Here is a 21678-nt window from a genome sequence, read left to right as displayed (position 1 = left end):
AACCACTGGTTTAGCTCCTAGTGCACATTCTAAATATTATATTTCTTTTTAAATGCACACTTTGATAATTTAATATGCCATGTACTATCTTTAAAAGAAGAAAATCAATAGTAGTTTTTCATTGTACAAATATGACTTCATTGACTTAAACCTTTTGCATTTTCATTTAAATATACTGCATGCCTCATTGGGTGGAGTATATAACCCATGCAGACCAGAGGATATAATCAGTAGGCCTGCTGGAAAAACTGTGATGTGACTCTTGAGCTACAGTTTCTCCTTTGTAATGTTCCTTTAACAATGTAGCCTCAACAGGTGTTGCTATAGTGACAACAGTTCACAATACTTGCTCATTTATTTGTGCCATTGCCTTAGCTGCATAAGAACAAAATAGAGCTGATTATTTTAAGATTTAAATATACATCCCAAAGCTGTTCTTTAACAGTGTGTTCACTGATAATATCTACAAAAGATCCCTTTTCTGTATACCTATAAGTATTTACATTTTTAAGTCCTAAGGAAATACACAACTGGTGAGACACTAATAAAGTGCAAAAAGTTAAAATGTATTAACAGGATAATTACTGGGTCTTTCTTGAAGAAAGTTTCTCATCACAGCTCGCTCCCCTCCCATAGCGTGCTGCGATTTCATAAGTCATCTGTTATAATCCCAAACTCCACATTAAGTATTATTGGTCACATATGAGGATCTTACTCAACACGCCTGAAGCAAAGGTAAGGCTAAGATGTTTATTAAAAGCATGCAAGCCAGCCTGAATTTCTATAGAACCAGTGTTGATTACATTTCACTCACTGTGTTATGAAATCTTTTGTATAATTATAAATTATAAGCTAGCCTGGGATCCCTTGACACCAGTTACAACAAGTTAACCAAATTTTATTTTCTTTGTATTTGACAATAATGTCACTTGACTGTCAGTTCAGGAGGTCATGTATTCACAGACTAGAGTGGTCCCTTTGGATCAGAAAACTGGTTCTTGTCCCATCCCCATTCCCTGCAGATAAACAAAACAAAACAAACAAAAAACCCACAGATGCTCAAGGTATAAGACAGAAACCTGTGGAACATTTGCATCTAACTTCCACGTGTCTTCTTGTACTCTCCAGATATATCTGGTTATTTACATACATGATACAATACATGTGCTTCTCACGGCTTCTACACACACTGCTGAGGGATGCTGGCAAGAAAAAGTCCACAGATGTTGAGTCCAATCCAAGTCTAGTTGAATGCAAAGGGGCAGACCCTTTGGATACAGAGGTCTGGCAGTAACTAATTCCCTGCTAAGGGGATGGATAGGTTTGGTACATTGGAGACTTGAGTAGGAATTTAGCAAGGATGTTTTGTGACATACTAGAGGTAGCATTGCCAGCTATTTAAAAGAAAAGCCTGACATATGAAGGTCTTTAGGATTACAAGCCAAGGCATGTTTTTTGTTTTTGTTTTTGTTTTGCATTTGTCATGTTCGATTTGCCCATCAATTAACTGGGAAAGATGGAGACGATGAAGGAGAGATGGTGGAGAGGGGGACCATTCAGGGCTTATAATACTTATTTTCTAATTACTTGGCTTATATGACCCTAGAGAGTGAAACTCCAGAAGACTTAAAGGTATTTTGTACACATTAAGAGAATTTCATAACTATCTCTTCCCTCAGCATATAAGGAACACAAACTTTATATGACAGGACAAGCTAGAGCACATCTCGAAAGGCATGGCTGACAAAATTGGGAGCATCTGATTTGGAGGTCGAGCATCTCCTGACTTCCAAGTAAATGATAGCTGAAGTGTGATTATTTGGAGGGTTCCCCACACGGCACTACAAGAGATGCATGCACACTGTAGGAGAACATGACTCTGTCTTCAAAGTCCGCCCGATGTCTTCTTGACAGATACACCATTAAGGGGAGTTTATAAGGTGACATGAAAAACCTACTTTTGGGGCAACAGTGCTTGAATGAAAGCATTCTGAACAGCTGCAGGCTACCAGGTCGCTTTGCAGACTGATCAAGACAAAAGGCTTGCAAGCATGTAGAAAACAACAGAGCAGTGACAAGTGCCTGTGAGAGGGGACAGTCAAGGGCTGCTCCCTCTAATTAGAAAACACTCTGTGGTATGACGTGTAAGGCCGATGTGACCTTCAAAGTATAGGAGGTCATCTTAATAATAACTCAAGCTCATTAATTCAGCTTCAGCATTCAAGGTTTATGTTGTTATGAATTACGGTGAATAAATGACGTCTCTTCCACTAACTCAGTATATGTTAAAACCTGTACGATGAAACCCAATAGTGCTGGGGAAATAAGTCCTTTAATCACACCCGATTAAAAACCCTCTGCTCTTTCATTATGTGTCACTTGGATTAGGAGAATAAGGGTGTGTCTGTGTGAAAAGGGGGCTAATATGTATTCCACAAAGCTCAAGGAGACTAGGAAATAGCAACAGCTTAACATATGTGATGATTCACTAAAGAGAATCCCCCCCCCCCCCCGCCGCTGTGTGTGTGTGTACAGAAATTTCCCCACAATAATCAAAAAGTCATATGGCCTGATCACACTTCCCATTATGATTTCTGTTCATTAGCTGCCAACAGAAGGTACTTGTGGGCTTTCATGTCTTTATGTTCATTTCTTTGCCTTATCGATTAAGAACATGATTTAAAGACAGTCCAACGGGCTGGGAACGGACCCAGCAGTCCATCTCTTGGTAGCATGTGCAGTGCTGTGGGTTCAATTCACAGAACGGCAGTAAATCAATAAACCAGAAAACTAAAAGTAGTGTCTGAGTCAGATGAGAACTTCGCTGGAGAACGTTCATAGTCAAAGGAGAGGGAAGAAGGTAGAATTATGTAGAAAGGGGGAAAGGATTGGGAGCAGAGGAAGCACGGAAGAAGAAAGCAGGAACCACTATAGAGTAGCTAAGAAAACCCCAGTACCACGCAGGGGATATTGGACCAGAGAGCCCAAGAGACTCCTACATCAGTCAGTACAGGCCACTGTCATCCCCCTTGGCTGTCTCCTTGCTTAACTAATGTTGTCCTCCACCAGAGATGTTGCTTCACCCAGAAGTCATTGGCTGCCAAAAATGAAGCCCAGTGCCAGCTATAGGACATTTCTCCTTGAGCTGTTGATCAGGGGTGCCCCCAGAGACCCTCCAAAACAGTACAAGCTATACCCATTGCTCTTGGTTACCCATCAGTACTGGGTGGTAAGACCCCAGTGCTAAGTATCATATACAAGGCTTAGTGAAACCGAGTTGGTCCTGACCAGAAAACTTATTTCCTGCAGGCTAGCTCTCATAGTATTGGAGGGTTCTGTGCAGGCTGGTAGGGTGGGGTGGGGCCATCAACAATCCTACTACTCAGTTTGGAACCCTGGGAGTTATAACAACCAGCATGACAAGATGTGCTCATGAGTGCAAGAGATGAGTGGCTGCAGTTCAACTCATGAGCTTACAGCATGTTGCACCCAGTTTCACCCCCTGTAGAGAGCATGTTTGATTAATGCTTCTGGTCCATGTCTTTGCAAACAGATGTGGTAACAGCAGCTACAGAAATGGCAAAGGAGGCTGGATTCAATGATTTCACAATTTAGTCTGGGAAGAGGTTTGCCTTGCACGATGATGTTGATCTACAGAAATCTATTCTACCTGAAGTTTCCCATGAGGAATGCATACTGCAGTCTGGGTCATGTTGATGATGGGCCCTTGACAGACTTGCTATGACTGTTTCCCTGTTCCATTTGCTTCTTTGAGTGTCTCTGACACCAGTCACCAGTCACTTGTCTTGGGAAAGCCAAGTGATGATTCGTCCTTCTGTCTTTCAATCCAAGCCAGTAGCTCCCATTGAAGGTACCCAGAAGAAAGCAGGAGATGCCAGCTTATGGCCACACAGCACACACACAAAAAATGATGCTGTGACCAGTGGCTGATAATGACAATCAATGCTTTCTAGATGGGTGGGGCATAGGTGTATGGAAGGATGGATGGTTGAGTTGTGATAAAGTTGTCAATTACTTGTGGTGTCAAGTTCTTTTCTCCGTGAGGATCAAAAATCCCCCTCCCTATGGGACAACAACTACTAAAGAAAATCAAACAGAATTTTATGGCACTCATTAAAAAAAAAATACATCAGTGCTGCTTTGTAATATAAATTTTGAGGTTTCCTTTTATTTCTCTGCTACTTAAGAGAAAGAGTATTGCCGGCCAGTGGTGGTGTACACCTTTAATCTCAGCACCTAGGGAGGCAGAGACACGCAGATCTCTGAGTTCAAGGCCAGCCTGGTTTACACAGTGAGCTCCAGGACAGCCAAAGGCTACATAGAGAAATGCCATCTGGAAAAACAAAACCACAAACCCTCCCCCAAAACAACAATAACAACAACAACAACAACATAGAGTACACATGACCTAAGGATGGTGTGGGTTAAATGTAAGCTTTAAGGAAGGGAAAAGAAGGGAAGGGAAGGGAAGGGAAGGGAAGGGAAGGGAAGGGAAGGGAAGGGAAGGGAAGAGTTTTGTTCAGCTTGCTGTTTGAGGTGCCCTGTGGCTATTTTTAAACCTAGTAAATTACATAATTATTAAGTGGCTAAGTTGATTGCCTTAAAGATGATTAGCTCATTCTTTCCACAGCATCTAAGATGTGTATGCAAGACAAAAGGCACGAACTAAGTTCAAAATATTTAGGATGTCAGCCATACGCTAACCAGCCCAGGGTGAGCTGTCGTCACGGCTCACTCCTCCTGACCCCAGTGGGAAGCCCTGTGTACCTGTGTGTGTTCGCCGGTGTGCCTTCAGGTGAGAACTCTTTGTGTATACTTTGTTGCACCCTTCGAAGTCACATCTGTGGATGCGCCGCTTCCTGGAGTCCGGGGACTCTGATCGTCTCTGGCGTCTTGTGCTCTCAATGCTGAATGGTGAGATGGAACTGCAAAAGAAAGGGTGACATCGCACGGTGAGAAGCACAGGCCTGCATTTGGGACTCAGCAGCCTGGGAACATGGTTTAGAGAATGCAGCGTCATGGTGTCCATGATCACGCACACCACTCTCAGCTCCCGGATGTTTCTCAACACTAGAGACAGCTGCATGGCTAGTATTGGTTAGAGTTCCAGGGAAAGAAAAACCATGCTTACCACAGTAAGCGAGGCACAGGGATACAGGCATGTCATCTCAGCATGTGAGTGGCTGAGGCAGGAAGAGTTAGAGCTGGAGCCCCCACTGCCCAGCCTATATAATAAGACCTTTTGCTAAAACACTCTAACCCACCAAGCCAATCTAATGTGACAAAACACAAACTAAAACCAAGCAAATCTTTGTCAGTGCTAAATTAACAGCTCAGTTCTGCACATCTAAATTGTCTTTCTAGAGACTGTTTTAGGAAGCCCTGCTCTAGACGGCGTCAATACACACATACTTAATAAGAGGGGCGTCTGGCTTGCATGCAGCATTATACAACCGTGCAAAATCACAGTGCACGTTTCGAAACCATTGAGGTCAGGCTGAAAGCATTGGCAACAGTACATCAGCACGGTGACTCAAGACAAACCCTTTCTGTGCAAAGAAACGCGTGTGATACTGAACTTTCCCACTTGGTGTTTTGTTTTGTTTTGTTTTTTTGTGGTGAGGAACAGAGTGCATTGTCTTCAAAGATTAGCTATACTACTATTACGAGAAAAAAAAAAAGACTTTAACTATGAAGTTTGGCCCAGACTTGCGTGTTGTTTCATTTTAATGCCCAGTAGAAAAAACAGGATTACTTCGTAATGTCAGGTAATTCATTTACATGTTCCTTTTTCAAACCTTAATCTCTTTTGATTGAGACAGAAAGAACATGACTCATCCTTGTCTTAGCTACCCATGAAGTTCTCTAAAATTATAATGAAATACAACAAAGAGACAGTCGCCCCTGTTTCTACAAGATACGTCTACCATGACTGACATTTGTTTTCCTTCCCCCCCCACCCCCGTTTTGATGTTTTTGTTTTGTTTTGTTTTGGGATGTCTTTATATGTTTATTATTTGTTATTCTACATGTTTTAAAACATCAGAATTAAAATTATTTTGGGGGGGGTTCAGTAGGGGGAGTGAGATGGTTTAGACTGTTTGCTACATTATCTGAGCACTCATGAATCTACTTCACGCATAGGTTTCCTCTGGCTTCCATGATCATGCCATGACACAGGCATGCACATGTACACACAGACATCGCCACCTGTATAAAGTAAATGCAAACCGGAAGGAGCTCTTTGATGAACAAATCCACTCTTTTAAGAGCCGAACACAAAGATAAAGATGAGCTTTTGTTCTTGCGCCGTCACCTCGATCCTTTCTCTTCCTCCCAGGGAAAAGCCACTGTCAGTTTTCTTTAGATCTTTCCAAGTAAAAGTGTTTTGCTATTATGTAGGCCCCTTTACGTACAGGTATACACTGCATGATGAGTACACCTCCCCTGTACCCACCTCCTCTCTCCTGTCTCCCTCTCCTCCTGTTAGTCCCCTCTGTTCCCCTACACAACTTCACACCCAATTTCATATCATATATGTATGAATATGTTACTATATGTATATATCTGCACTCATAGAAATTTATAATATGACTGTGGGTTTTTTTAAAAACATCCTAAGTAATGCTATGTCAATGAAATAATTTTACACAGTCTTCTATCTGTTCCCCAACTCCACGACCTTTTTAAACATTAAGCATCTAATCTATGTGGATACAAGTATAAGACAGAAAGAACATGACTCATCCTTGTACTAGCTACGTATCAAGTTCTCTAAAATTATAATGAAATACAACAAAGAGACAGTTGCCCCTGTTTCTACAAGATATATCAACCATGGCTGCCATTCATTTAAGTAGATGTTATCTGCTATAACCTATCACTTCTCATAGGCATTATTCCACATTTTAAACTTTTAAAATGAAGATGTTTCTTGCAGTTGGTAGATTGTTAGAGGTTAGCTAGTATTGTTTCCTTTTTCTTTTCTTCTTTTTTTTTTTTAGAGGTACATAAAGTCACTGCAATTTTTACAATAGCTATTTCAGTTTTGAGGAAGGAATTCGGTTGACTATTTTATGCAAAAATCTAGGTAGTAACTGCTTTATCTCAAAGTTAAGGACCGTGAAGTCTTATACTGTAGTTAATAAACTCTAAAACTCCATCACGAAAGCAGCTGTAGAGCACATGGCAGCAAAGGAGCACAGTTTCAATAAAGCTTTATTTGCAAAAATGTAAGTGTCCATGTGTCATAGTTGGCTGACCCCTCAGTTATGAATTACTGTAGTGGCTCAATGACCATTTGTCCCTGCGTTTTAAAACCCCATCTCCTAAGTGACAAACAGGGACTGTCTCTGACACCATATTATTCCATTACTCCAGCCAGCTGATTTCCAAAATTTCCTTCTAGAAGATTCATGTTTACTTTTTTGAAGTGTATTTTCTTGTCTACAAATAGCAGGTTAGTGAGCCAAAGCTTTAGAGTAGTTAAGATCAAACATACATTCTGTTTATCAAGCCTGAAACAGTTTAATTCGAGACGTACACGGGAGTGGAAGAACACGGGCTATGCTTTGGGCTCAGCCACTTTTTAAAGCCTTCATTATCAACCAATGTGGCTTTGTGGTTTTCCACGTCATGCAGTCAGTTGCTGGGACAGGAGTCGATTGTGACAAGAGTCAAAACAACATGAAAGAGCAGCTTCAGCCAGTCCTCAGAGTGACTCTAGCACTGAGTGTGATTCCTGCGGACAAGAAGCACTGTGTGTTCCTTGAGATGGTGAAAGAGATTCATTTCCTGACTATGGGACCAGGAAAATAAATATAGACTTTGGCACCAGGAGCCTTATAAAAGAAAGTCCTTTATGGTGTTGTGTGATGTTTGACATCTTTCACAAATCAAGACAATGATAGCACTTGTTCCATTAAGTTCAGACTTAAGGTCTATAACAAATACACCATTTGGGGCAATATTTCCTACACATTAGCATCTAGAATTTTAATGTCACCCCACACGAGCACAGCCACAGATTTTGCTTGTGGTTGACTCTAGCCAGTTACCCAAGCTAAGACTTTGTATATACCATGAGAAGTAAAAATAAGTTTGAAACCAACCTGGCTTTGAAATGGCCTTGAAGGGACAGTGAAACATGGCTACGATAAAAGCCACCCACTGGTTACTGTGGGGCAGCACAGAGAAAAGCAGAGGTTCCAGAATGGGAGGAACTGCTTTTGGCTTTAATGGAGGCAGAGCGGACATCCTTCACGCTCAGCCCTTCATCTCTGCTCTTCTTCATTCTAAAGCATAATAGTTTTAAGTGTGAAGTAGAACAACCACGAAAAGGAATCTGTACAACAAGAATCAAATGAAAAAATACTTTTGAAAGGCACGTATGGAATGTAGGAAGGCTGGTTCTGAGCGGTGGGTGGCTTTCTTTGTCCTTACAGAGCACAGGCTCTGCCAGTAGATACAGAGGGAGCACCATTTGAGGTGACACTTCCAACTCGACTTACTCCTCTGTCCACAGGAAGGTAATGGGACTGTGGCCATAGTGGACCAAACACGCGAAGACCTTAAAGCATGCAGGAGGAAGCTAGGGCGACCCAGTGCTGTAAGGACCTCTGCTGTCTGGAAGCCAGGGTCTCCATAGTTAGCAGGCACTGTAGGTGAACCACAACAGGGGAGGAGTTTGGCTGGACCAATCCCATGCTGTCAAGTACTGGTACTTAAGAAGTGTACTCTTGTACAGCCTAAGATATCGTAAGCATTTAAGAAATGGACCATAAGGAAGGTGTTTCTGCTTCATTTAACATATAACTTTGAGTTCAATAATTAATCTTCATTAGATTCTTAGATCGTTGAGTCTTCAGATAATAGATACTCAACCCTCACTCCTCTCTCCCTTTCCCCAAGCTTCATATTTTAAATGGGACTGAATATCAGGGACTCAGGGTTAGCTATCAACATATAAAGGTCACGATACTTGTAGCAGCTCAGGAGCATGGCATTCTGAAACACGTGTGTCCACCGTGGTGTGTGTGTGTGTGTGTGTGTGTAGGAGGCTGGTGAATGCAAGGAAGATCGTCTCCTGCAGGCATCCAGGTAAGTATGAAGGAACACATGAGTGACTGCTCCCAGAAGCTTCTCCTTGCAGGATCTCATTGTGAGGCTTATTGTGAGAATGGGGGTGTGTGCCAGAACGGCTGCCAGGACCCTCGCAGTGTTTCTAGTCTACCCTTCATGTCCCGTGGTTTCAGAGCAATGTGCCCTCTGCGTAGATGGCACTGGGGACCCAAGCTGACTTGCTGCTTTACAAATTGGTCTGTTTCCTAAAGAAGATAAATGGGAAGTGATGATTGTGCATTGCCAGGACAGGATTATTTCAATGGTACTTAGTAATAACTTCTGTATGTTCAAAATTGCTGAGACCAGGCTTTCAGTACTATGTTCACGAATCTGGTACTAAACACATCTATACAGTTCAAAAGAGCAGTGGCTGCAGCTGGCTAGATGCCCAGTGGGTAAACACAGCTGGCGTGCAATCACAGAGACCTATGTTCAATCCCTGAAGCACACTTAAAGGTCGAAGGAGAGAACCAACTCCCCAACATTGGCCTCTGGCCTCCTCATGTGTGGTGTGGCATGTGCATGAGCTCCACCATACATATGTGTGTTCATATATGTATGTGCGCATGCACGCACACACATACATACACACACACACTACCACCACCACCATTGTCATCATCAAGACCAATAGTAAATAAACAATAGAGCCATGACTTTATGGCCCCTTTATTCCCAAGAAGGCCAGCCCACTCAGCGTAGTGGCTATCCATGCCTGAGGGGCTTCCAAGGCCCAAGTGGGAAAATGTAGATCCTGAGAGGATAAATGAATGAATCATGGCTTCAGCAGCAGCACCATCAGGCTTGGAGTGGCAAGTTAATTGAGAATTAAATGCAGAGAGGCTGGGGAATCACATCCAGAAAAAGCTCCACTTAAACAGAGGGCACTGCATGGCGGCCGTTGGGGGGGGGGGGGGAAATCACCGTTAAGTATAATCAGGAGGTAATAAAAGGCCATTTGTCATGGGTGACCTCAGTGTGAGGAGATGCCCTCCACTGAAATTGGTGTTCCTAAAGGAGTGAAAGAGAGAGGGAAAGAAGAAAGGAAGGAAGGAAGGGAAAAAAAGGAAAAAGAATAAAAGGCCAGGACATCCTTTCAAGGCTAAGAAGACACACACATCAAAACATAAAAACTAGAAGCAGAAAATATTGGAATTGACAGTATTTTAGCAAACACACACACACACACACACACAAATACACACACACAATGATCCTGGCCTTCCTCTTAGCGAGCAGGTAGCTACAGATGTTTCTTCCACCATGTAGCCAACTCTGCTCCCCAAAACTGGCTCCAGGTCTTTCCTGGGCTGTTAACTAGGGAAAGCTATCCCATAGACCAGTCCCTGCTAAATCCCAGGAGCTGCCTCCTTCCCAAAGCACAGCACACACAGTAGCACAAAGTGCCTTCCTTGCCGCTTGCAGTTTCCCAGCAGATCAAAAATCCCAAAACTAGCAGTTGTTCCTGTTTCTAGAAGCTGTGACTCAGATATTACCCCACTTCATGTTAGAATATGAATTCAATATTCTCCCAGAATGTATGTAGATATTAAGAACGGTACCTTGTCTAAATTAGCAGAAAGCACAGTCTTGTGAGTTTAAACTAAACTTGACACTTTTTAAAAATATAAACAGAATATGCCCTAAATGTATTTCTGATTGTTGTTTTATTTTAATAAACAGACTCGCTTACAAAGTTGACAAGATGATAATGGCTTTAGAAGCAAGTCCCTTGAGAGGCTGAGGGACTGGGAGTAAATTCAGTGTTCCAGAATTGACCTCACTATAACAGCTGCTACGAAGTGCTTTCCCACACTGCTTTCTAGACTAGTACTATATCAAAAAATACCATAGACTGAGATTTTAGACATCTCATATTTAAATTGTGCTAAGAAAAACGATGTGTAAAAAGAAAGAAAGAAAGAAAAAAGGTGCAAAGATAATTTAAAAAGGCTTTTTAAAAACAGAATCAAAAGGTATCAGATGTGATTATTATATTTGTTTCTATTATCCAACTTCTAGTATGCAATTAGACTGGCAGTTGAAAGGATTATTTCTGACCAACAAGAGAAAGATCGCTTGTAGACAGATGGCGTCTACTGAGCCAGCAACTCCTGGGAAAATACTTTATGCACGGCAAAGACTACTCGTCAAAGCCCTTCATGCCACCAGGTGAAACATCTGCTCGGGACTCATATGAACTCCTGAAGTGTGCAGCACACACCCCCCATCATGGGAGACACATAATTGGCTTCAATATGTAGAAGAACGTTTCTACAGAGATGCTTCAGACATTGAAGTTTTATGCCAGGAGCTGTGGCTTGGTGGATCCTGAGAACTTAAGAAGAAAAGAAACAAAACAAACCTTCTAGGTCACAGTAGGATTACAGGTAATTATTTTAATCTGAATGCCTTTAAGGCAAGCCCTACCCTATTCATTGTGCCCTATCTCCTGCTGATTTCTGCTGCCTAATTTATTTATTGTTTTTTCTAGAGATTCCACCCAGGACCTCTTGTGTTGTAGACAAGCGTTCTACCACAGAGGTACAGACCAACCAAAAAGTAGCCTTTACAGCTTTCCTTATCCACATGGTTCTTTTCCTTCCTTCCTTCCTTTATTCACTTTACATCCCTATTGCAGCCCCCTCCGTCCTCTTCTCCCAGTCCTACCTTCTCACCCTCTTCCCTCCCCCCCCTTATTCTCAGAAAAGGGAACCCCCCCACCCCCCGCCCACCAACCTAGTTCCTCTCCATATGGTTCTTCAACTTATCTAAGATTGAAACTCTCTGGAATCTGGTTTTATTTTCTAATTTTATTTTTTAGCTTTGTATAACTTTGTCCATTTTCTTTTTTTTCTTTTTTTAAATTATTAATGTATTCTTGTTACATCTCAATGGTTATCCCATCCCTTGTATCCTCCCATTCTTCCCTCCCTCCCATTTTCTCCTTATTCCCCTCCCCTATGACTGTGACTGAGGGGGATTTCCTCCCCCTGTATATGCTCATAGGGTATCAAGTCTCTTCTCGGTAACCTGCTGTCCTTCCTCTGAGTGCCACCAGGTCTCCCCCTCCAGGGGACATGGTCAAAGGTGAGGCACCAGAGTACCTGAGAACATCATATCCCACTCTCCACTCAGCTATGGAGAATGTCCTGTCCATTGGCTAGATCTGGGTAGGGGTTTAAAGTTTACCGCCTGTATTGTCCTTGGCTGGTGCCTTAGTTTGAGCGGGACTCCTGGGCCCAAATCTGCCTATCATAATATTCTACTTGTAGGTTTCTAGGACCCTCTGGATCCTTCTGCTTTGCTATTCTCCCATGCTTCTCTCATCCAGAGTCTCAATAGGATGTCCTCCCCTCTGTCCCAGTTTCCTGATAAGTGAATCTGGTTATAAAAATTAATTCTCTTGGGTTTGTAGAGATGGCTTGGTAGTTAAGAAGGCACGCCGCTCTCGCTGAGAACTTGGGTTTGATTCCCAGCTCCCACACTGGGCAGCTCAGAACCATCTGTTAACTCTGGTTCTCTGATGCCCCTTCTGGTCCCTGAGGGCATCTACACCCCATCACTAAAAAAAAAATAGGTATTTTAAAAAATATTTTATTAATTTATTCATGTTACATCCCAATTGTTATCCCATTCTTTGTATCCTCCCATTCCTCCCTCCCTCCCGCTTTTCCCCTACTCCCCTCCCCTATGACTGTGACTGAGGGGGACCTCCTCCCCATGTATATGCTCCTAGGGTATCAAGTCTCTTCTTAGTAGCCTGCTATCCTTCCTCTGAGTGCCACCAGGCCTCCCCATCTAGGGGACGTGGTCAAATATGGGGCACCAGAGTTTGTGTGAAAGTCAGATTCAATGCAATTCCTATCAAAATATGTAAAAAATATTTTGACGACATTGAAAGATCAATTCTTAACTTCATATGGAGAAGCAAAAAACACAGAATAGCAAAAACAATCCTATACATTATAAGATTTTCTGGAGCAATCTCCGTACCCAATCTCAAGCTGTACAATAGAGCAACAGTAATTAAGACAGCATGGTACTGGCACAGCAATAAGCTGGTGGATCAATGGAACTGAATCGAAGACTCAGAAATGAATACACACACATATGGTCACTTGATTTTTGGCAAAGAAGCCAAATCTATTCAATGGAAAAATGATAGCATCTTCAACAAATGGTGCTGGCCTAACTGGATATCTACATGTAGAAAAATGCAACTGGACCTATATTTGTCACCATGCACAAAACTCAAGTCCAAGTGGATGAAAGACCTCAACATAAAACCAGAGACACTAAATGGGTTAGAAGAAAAAGTGGGGAAGAGCCTGGAACACATTGGCACAGGAGACAACTTCCTGAACAGAACACCAACAGCCCAGGCCTTAAGGTCAACAATTAATAAATGGGATCTCATGAGGCTGAGAAGCTTCTGTAAGGCAGGAGACACTGTCAACAGAACAAAGCAACAGCCTACAGACTAAAAAATAAATCTTAAAAAAAAAAGCCTCTTTATTTGATGAAAGATAATAGCTTAGCTTTGAGCTGTTCGAGCAGGAAGCCGTGATCTCATTCATACGTCTCTATGTTTGAAAGACTGAAGAGGAAAAGGAGGCAGGGAGGGGCCTGAGGACCATCCTCTGAGCTGTGACCGATCGACAGGACAGTGCTCGCTCTTTGACAGAACTGTACGGTGAGAGGCTTGTTTTCCTACATCAGAATGCTCTCCCTAGCAGGCGGATTCACTAGTAAAGCAGTTATGTGTGTGTGTATCCCCAGGCAAACACAGGATAGAACAACACACCACGTTTTAAATATTAAAACCAATACAGCATCTTTCAAATAGGTTATTCTAGAGAGGTATTTTTTTTTTTAACACAACCATAAAATAAAACTTTTGACATAACCATCAAAACAAGTTTCCGTCTATTTTATGCTGGTCATTAGGCAGGTCTATGTCACACTAGAGATTTGTTTTATTAAAGAGCACTGAAACTGTATCAGTGAACTACCTCGCACTTAGGCTTACATAAATTATTGAAAAGCTTTTACTGCTCACGTGGGGCTACATAAATAACAAGACCAAGGAGGGCTCCCCGGTAGTTTTCCACGTAAGCTTTTTTGTCACTAAAATGATTGTAGTGTGCCACAAATAGTTATCTTTCCTACCACAAGATAGGCTTATATTTGCATTTTTGGGGAAAGCTAAAACTTTTCAAACCAGACAGGGAAGAATATTTTATTTGCTCCCCCGGCCCTGCCTTTCAGGAAAAGGTTAACCTTCAAATAATATGTCAAATTAATGGTGCTATAGTAGGGCAGTATGTTATTATGACCTGATTTCATACTTGGAAGACACTTAGAAGAGAGAGAAACTGTGGCTTTTCAGGATTAGTCAATATTTCACGGGCACGCAGCTAACTGCTGGCAGAACTCAAGTCAGGGACCTGTCTTCTTGACCCTGGTAACAACTAACACCTTCCTTAGCATCAAGATGTCTGGAACCACCAACACTCTTTGTTCTCATCAGATAGAGCTGTGCATCGCACAATGTGTGCTTTATTGCTTTGGTTGCTAGGAAACCCAGGCCAAACAAACTAGGATTTTGTTTGCTTACTTTTCATTCTCGTTACACAAGTTGGAACAAGAACTACATGGCATTATTTTCATGTGGCACTATTTATTAAGGATCTCCTTAATTTTCTGTGTGTATGTGTGTATGTGTATGTGTGTACACGGCAGGAGAGGGTCACAGGTTCCCAGGACCTAGAGTTACAGGCTGTTGATGTTGGAGATGGGAATTGAACTTGGGTCATCTGCAAACCTGATGAGTCACATCACCAGCCTTTTATGGCACTTTTTTTTTTATGTGTTCATCATGAAATCCTACTCTGACCAGCTGATCTGTTAACAGACAAGAAAATAAAGCCAAGACAGAACTAAGGCACTGTTTAAAATGGAGTGCCGAAGACCACGGGAACTCTGAATCCAAGTTTCATTTGTGGGCCTCTAAAATTTTACTACCAATAAACTGCTTTAAAGAAAACAAGAATCTTAATTTTTATAGAAGAAACTGTTCAGGACTCAGAGTCTGAACACAAAAATGTGACACAGAGTTCATAATTTATTAACTATCATGTCTTGGACACTTCAGCTCTTTGGTGGTCAGGTCTCCAAACTTCAAGTTCACATTTAACAGTGGCTACTACACAGGCTTTTTGCAGATTAACGAAGCCCAATGTAATGTTGATCCCAATGTCCAATATATGCTCTGCGTTTCCAAAAACTGTGCTCCTCCTCCCTATTTGGTTATTGGAACATTGAGAAGACATAATTTACAAGCTATAAAAAGGTACTTGAAAGTATTACTGAGGACACTCACAACACTGTACATCAATTTGATTACAAAACATTTTCATCACCGCCAAAGAAAACCCCAAGTTCATTAGGGGTCCTTCTAGCAAACTAACTTCTTGTCTCTGGGGACACTGAACATACTCAGAATAGCATTACATGGTTTTTAATGCTTCTTTCACTTAGCACCATTTTGTAAGTTTGGTAGACATAGAAAAATCTATCTTATTTTTCAGTGCTGGGTACTGAACACAGAGCTTTGTACCCACTAGATCAGTAGGCAATTTGTTCTATTATTGAGCCACATGCTTAGTCCATTTTCAAGAAGCACCAACATTCCCTTTCTTTTTAAAGTATATATATATATATATACACACTATATATATTAAAAAGAAAGTATATATATAGTGTGTGTGTATACATATATCTCTGTGTGTAGCTGATGGGTGCTTCTGCTCTTTGACATGTATGAAAACTTAACATTTTTTGTATCAACGTATGTTTTCAGACCTCTTAGTTGTATTCCCATGTGTAGGCCTTCTATGCCATCCACTAACACTGTATTTAGTATTTAAGGAACTTATGACTATTTCACAGTGGCTGTAGCACTTTAAGAAATGTCCAGTTTTTAATAGATGAGTAGTATTACATAGTGTACATAATGTGTAAATGTGTACATAGTGTAAATGTACCACAGTTTCTTTATCCATTCTTCAACTGAGGGGCATTTAGGCTGTTTCCAGGTTCTGGCTATTATGAATAAGGCTGCTATGAACATGGTTAAGCATATGTCCTTGTTGTGTGGAGGAGCATTTTTGGGGACTGACTCTGCCATGAACTCTGGTGCCCCATATTTGAGCACTTCCCCTTGGTGGGGAGGCCTAATGGCTCTCAAAGAAAGAATAAGCAGGCTACTAAGATGAGACTTGATAGCCTCTGACCATATAGTGGGGGAGGAGGTCCCCCTCAGTCTTAGACCTAGGAGATGGGAATAGGGTGAAAGCAGGAGGGAGGGAGGGAAGAATGGGAGGATACAAGTGATGGGATAACAACTGAGTTGTAATCTGAATAAATTGATTAAATTTAAAAAAAAAAAGAAATGCCCAGTTTTTCCACATCTTCCTGAGGCATGTCCATCTTTGAAGTTTTAGGCATGCAGTGTCTAGGTTGATCTTCACGTGGTTTTCCTAGGCAGTTTTCTATCAACTGAAGACGCTGAGAATCTTTTTGAATGTTCATAGGCCTTGTACATATCTCAGAGAAATTTCTGCCTCAAGCATTTTGCCCATTTTCATTTTCTTTCTTTCTTCCATGGTGAGGGGGTCTAGATTATTTGGGCTGTGGCCTAGTTGAGTGGTTACCCCTTCCTCTGTGGGCGGGGATTTATCCTGACTTTGAATGGGAGAGGGGCAAGGCAGAACACAGGTAACTCACGTGTAAAAGGAGTTGGGGTAGGTGAAGAAAAGCTATCCATGTTAGCCTGCTGTGTTTATTGTAGAAACTATTTTGGTACATGCGCTAAGCATTCTTTTTGCATCCTCTGAATTGGATGGGAGGCAGCAGGATGGCTCGCCAGAAATAGGACAGGACATGAAACCCAAAATGGTACTGGTCCTGTGGTATCTATAACTTCTCCACCTGGAGGGGTGCCTTGCGTCAGGGGACTCAGAACTTTGTAATTATGCATCTGCTTTCCATGAAACCCCTTCCACCTAATTCCAATAAATCATGTATTTGCTTTAAAAATATTGGCAGTTTTGTTTTTTGAGTTGAAAGATTTCTTTGCATGCTCTGGCTATAAGGCCTTTACCAGGTACATACTTTGTAAATACTTGATGGGGTCATTTTTTACATTATCATGACTTGAGATTATGTAATGTAAACCGTGAATAAGTCCAAGCCATTATTTCTGTAGTGGTGTATGTGTCAGGTGTGGTATTTGAGATGGATCAGACAGACTACCCTGCCATCTCAAAGATGCCTTCTTTCCTTTCTCAGAAAAGCTTTGCACTTCAGTTTTTGTACTTAGATTTGTGATGCATTTTGCGCTTATTCATGGTAGAAGAAAGAAAGACATCTGGGGTGGAAAGATGGTTAGTCCCAAAACCAAAGTGACAAGAAGGAAATACAGTACATATCATGTTGTACATATCCTATATTTCTACAGAAGAAAATATGGCTTCCCTCTGGATGTTGAATGCATTAAATCTGTAGTGAATTTGTTTGGTTATTTGTGTGTGTGTGTGTGTGTGTGTGTGTGTGTGTGTGTGTGTGTGTGTGTGTGTGTTTGGTTTGTATGGGTGTCTGTGTATGCCTAGTGCCCATGGAGGCCAGAGGAGGGCAACAGATCCCTTAAAACCAGAGTTACTGGCAGTTGTGAGCCAGTTGTGGGGCTGGCAACTGAACCTGGACCCTGAGCCTCCAAGGAGCAAGGGATTTCCTTAAGCCCTGAGCCATCTCTTCAGCCCTGAGAAGTGAGTTTTAGAGTACTACCACCCTACAGGTTTTCAATCATGAATCCAGGTCTCTCTTTCTGTAAGCTAATTTTTACAGATTCATTCATTCATTTATTTATTTGTTTGTGTAAGGGGTACACCTGCCATGGTGAGTGTGGAGGCCAGAGAGCAGCTCATGAGATTTGGGTCTCTTCCTCCACTGTGAGGACTCCAGACATCAATCTCAGGTTGTCAGGCTCATCATGATGAAGCCTTGCCAGCTGAGCCAGCCCTATCCCTACCAACCACTAAAAATGTAAGTGATGTCTTGTGGTTTCTAGTGTTCAACGTACACGTCATTTGTTAAAGTTACTGCAAGGTCTTTTCTTCTATTCCATGCTATTGTAGATGGAACTGATTCCTTAATTTCATTTGCAGATTGCCTACTGTTAGGGAATAAAGAAACACTAATTTTTGAGTACCAATTTTGCATTCTGTTACTTTGCTGAACTTATTTGTTAGTTCTAATCATGTTCTGGAGGCCCCCTTAGGCCTTTCTATGTGGAAGATGGCATGTCAACCGTGAAGGAGGAAATTTGGATTTATTACTTATTTTTTAATTGCCCTGGGCTAGACTGTTGTGTGAAAGCTGTAAATGCGGACATCTTTGTCTTGATCTTTTTGGTCTTTCATCTACGTGATCTTCTATCCTGTCATCCTGTCTGTTAGATGTGAGTCTTTCATACCTGGTCCTTATGGGGACGGGGACATTCCCTTCATCCCATCTCAGATGAGGGCTTTCATCGTGAAAGCCTGGTAGATTTGCACACACAGACTTCTTTGCTTTCTGTCAGCTCAGTTTACTAGGGTTTTGCTTTAGGATTTTGTAGTCATAACCTATATTGGTATATTGTGATGTCTCTGGGTTTGCTACTGAGACATTGCTGTCCTCATAAACTGGGAAGGGTTCTGGTCTCCTTTGCGTATGAGCTCCATGGGTAGTTTTAATCTAGAACCATGTTCGATACACACTCCTTTATAAATACTTATCCTTTGTTTTCAAATACTTTCTGCAACTAGACACTTCTTCAGAGTGGATGCTTCTCCCACGTCTTTGCTCACTTAGGATACCTCCTTTTATTCAAGTCTTGGGTCAGGCTGCCTACCAAATGTGCAGACTTGGCCCATCCCCTACTCCACTAGGCGGAAGGGCCGTGTTAGAATCTGGCAAGTTTCAAATGACATCGGTACTACCGACTTTCTTAATTTCATTCTCTTCCGTTATTGGCAAAAGACTGGCCGTAGTTGTCAGGCTCAGAGTGCCCTTTGATACTGTTTAACTTTCAACATGTACTGAACTGTTAACAGTGCGCTCAGTGTACACTGTGGAACACTTGAGCAACATAATAATGGCTTATTTATATACACAGACACTTAGGAGTCTATCGTAAAAATTATGTAAAGATTGGCAGTGTAGATAATTCTTACTGGCAGTCTCAGTAGGTAAGAATGGGGTGCTTGGAATTGCTAAGTACTTGGCCAATGAATCTTATTAGCTTTAGCTCACATCTCTCCTCCTACATTGCATATTTCCTATGGAAGCCACGGAAAATATTTTCTATAGTAAGATAAAAACAGTAAGCACCATATTTACTGATGATTAAATATTTTATGCCCTGTTAATTTTTTAGCTTGACCTTTTCCAGCTAAGATAATCAGTAGGACTACGGTTTAACACCAACGGACTCAAAAGAATAGTTATTTCCCGTGAGTCAACCAGGGAAAAGCAGGTGTCCGTATAAAGCACCATCAGAGAGTCCGTGACCCAATGAAGCACGACATTTGGTTATTTATCTACCTTAAATATGTGAAATACGACTCAAGTCTCTGCCAATACATGACACTCAGGCAGTGTGGAGAATTCCAGGAGGCTTGTGTTCTCAGGGCTATCTCTGTCTACAGTGTTAATTCTAATGTTAAAAAATATCACCCTCTTCAACTAGCATCTCCTAGACAACCACAGAGCAGTCAGCAGTCTTTACTGGCTGCTTCTCCCCTGCCAGGAGGCTGAGATTCTCCTGCAGTCTCCTCCTCTCTGCCTTGGGGCTCACTCTATTTATGAAATATTTTTGGCTCTTCTGTGCTTCTGACGGTCCAACCCAGCCTCTGGCTCTCTTCATTTTCTTGAGTGCTCTCCTTTTCATCACGTCTCTGGTTTCTCCCTCATTCCATGCCAAATATATGTAAGAGGAAAACAACCAACTCCTTTCCTTGGCACAGGCAGCAGCTTTCCCTACCCATAGCCCTGGGAGATAGCTCTCACCCAAGGGGTGCATAGGTTCTGCTCATAGTGCATTTCTAGGCCTTTCTAAGGACATACTGTCCACACCAAGAGTTTTGCTGTGGAGGAATCCAGTGCCAGCTGTGAATGTAATAAAAAATTCTCCAATTTATTATGTATGCAAATCATAATTATGTTAAGTCATAAAAATGATATGTGATAAAGAGAGCCACAATCAAGTGCAATGGGTATCCAGGGAGGGAGGGTCCAGTTCTGTCTGGGAAAACCAGGGCAAGCTTAATGGAGGACACCAAAGAATGAGTCTTGAATCTTGATGAATAGATGTGTCTGTGGCAAGCAGAGAGCAGAAGAGAAGAGAGAGCTGACAATACCAAAGGGAAAATAACTTACATGTTTAACCTTGGCACCAAATTGTCTCCTGTACAGGATTCATATGGGAAGAGTGGGCTGGGTCAGACCTAGTGTATCCAGGACTACCAAGCCCAGCTGAAGTGGTCTCTGGATGGTTCTTTAAGGAGACCTTATTTTCCGGGCTCTGACAAAGTGTCTGGATTTTGTTTTTATGTTTACTTGATGCGGTTTGGGAGGGAACTCCTGGCTTATAAAAGCAGGATTTGCTGGCGAAGGACAGATTTAAGTTACACGCTGAGAGAGCCATCCACAGTTACCACAGAAGGGAGTGACTGAAGCAAAGTCGTGTCCTTAAATCTGAACCAGAGGGGACAGTTTCCCAGGCATGTCACAAGCCAGCTGTCAGTTGTTGGTGATTGACTGGATAATGGGGAATGAAAAGTGACTCAGGTAGGTTAGCCGGGGTGACCAAGATAAAAGGAACGTCATTAACCTGAGCCATAGGGAATAAGACACCACAGAAGACGCTAATGAGAAAAATTATCCTGGATGTAAACAGTAGATTTATGTCTCCAAGACAATAGAGCAGCACTTTCTTTTCATCTCTGAGACAAGTAATAATTTAAGAGAGTCATATAAACTAGGTAATAAAGAAGTATTTTCAGGGACAGCTTGAATGGGTTTTATCAAAGAAAGCTCATAAAATAAACTTAATGGTAATGGAATTTCATTAAACACCATCCAATGTATAATTCTAAAGGCCAGGTACTTGGTAAAGAAAATTAGAGTAAAAATGCATAGTTTTTGTTTATTCAGTCAATTAACGTTCATTAAATTCTTTCAGGGATATTGCTGAGTTTATGGTTGGCAGTTTACATACTTGATGAACTAGGTGATTGCTTTTCTGATTGGTTTTAATTATAGGAGTTTGTTTTTCAGCACCTCAGAGAGATGCACTGATGTGTGGGGCAGGACAAGGGGATGAAGGAAACAGACTCTGAGAGCTTACCATGGCCTGAGGCAGCTGGCTGGATGTCCGCTAGGCCACTCCAGCTCAAACTAGCGGACAGTCAGGGTGATGGAAGCTAA

At 41.8% G+C, this 21678-nt stretch overlaps 1 protein-coding gene across 9 annotated transcripts in view; it reads right to left on the bottom strand.

The window, feature by feature from the left end:
* Window positions 1–21678, bottom strand: part of KLF12 (KLF transcription factor 12) — a 581105-nt gene that overhangs the window by 26617 nt on the left and 532810 nt on the right. For all 9 annotated transcript variants that reach the window (XM_084767870.1, XM_084767873.1, XM_084767874.1 and 6 more), the window contains one exon: window positions 4789–4946. In XM_084767870.1, coding sequence (XP_084623996.1) covers window positions 4789–4946 — 158 coding nt within the window. The remainder of the gene's footprint in view (window positions 1–4788; window positions 4947–21678) is intronic.

Source organism: Acomys minous, assembly GCF_964271855.1.
Source record: "Acomys minous genome assembly, chromosome: 18".
NCBI lineage: Eukaryota > Metazoa > Chordata > Mammalia > Rodentia > Muridae > Acomys > Acomys minous.
Note: the sequence above shows the minus strand (reverse complement) of the source record. Positions and strands in the feature narration are given on the sequence as shown.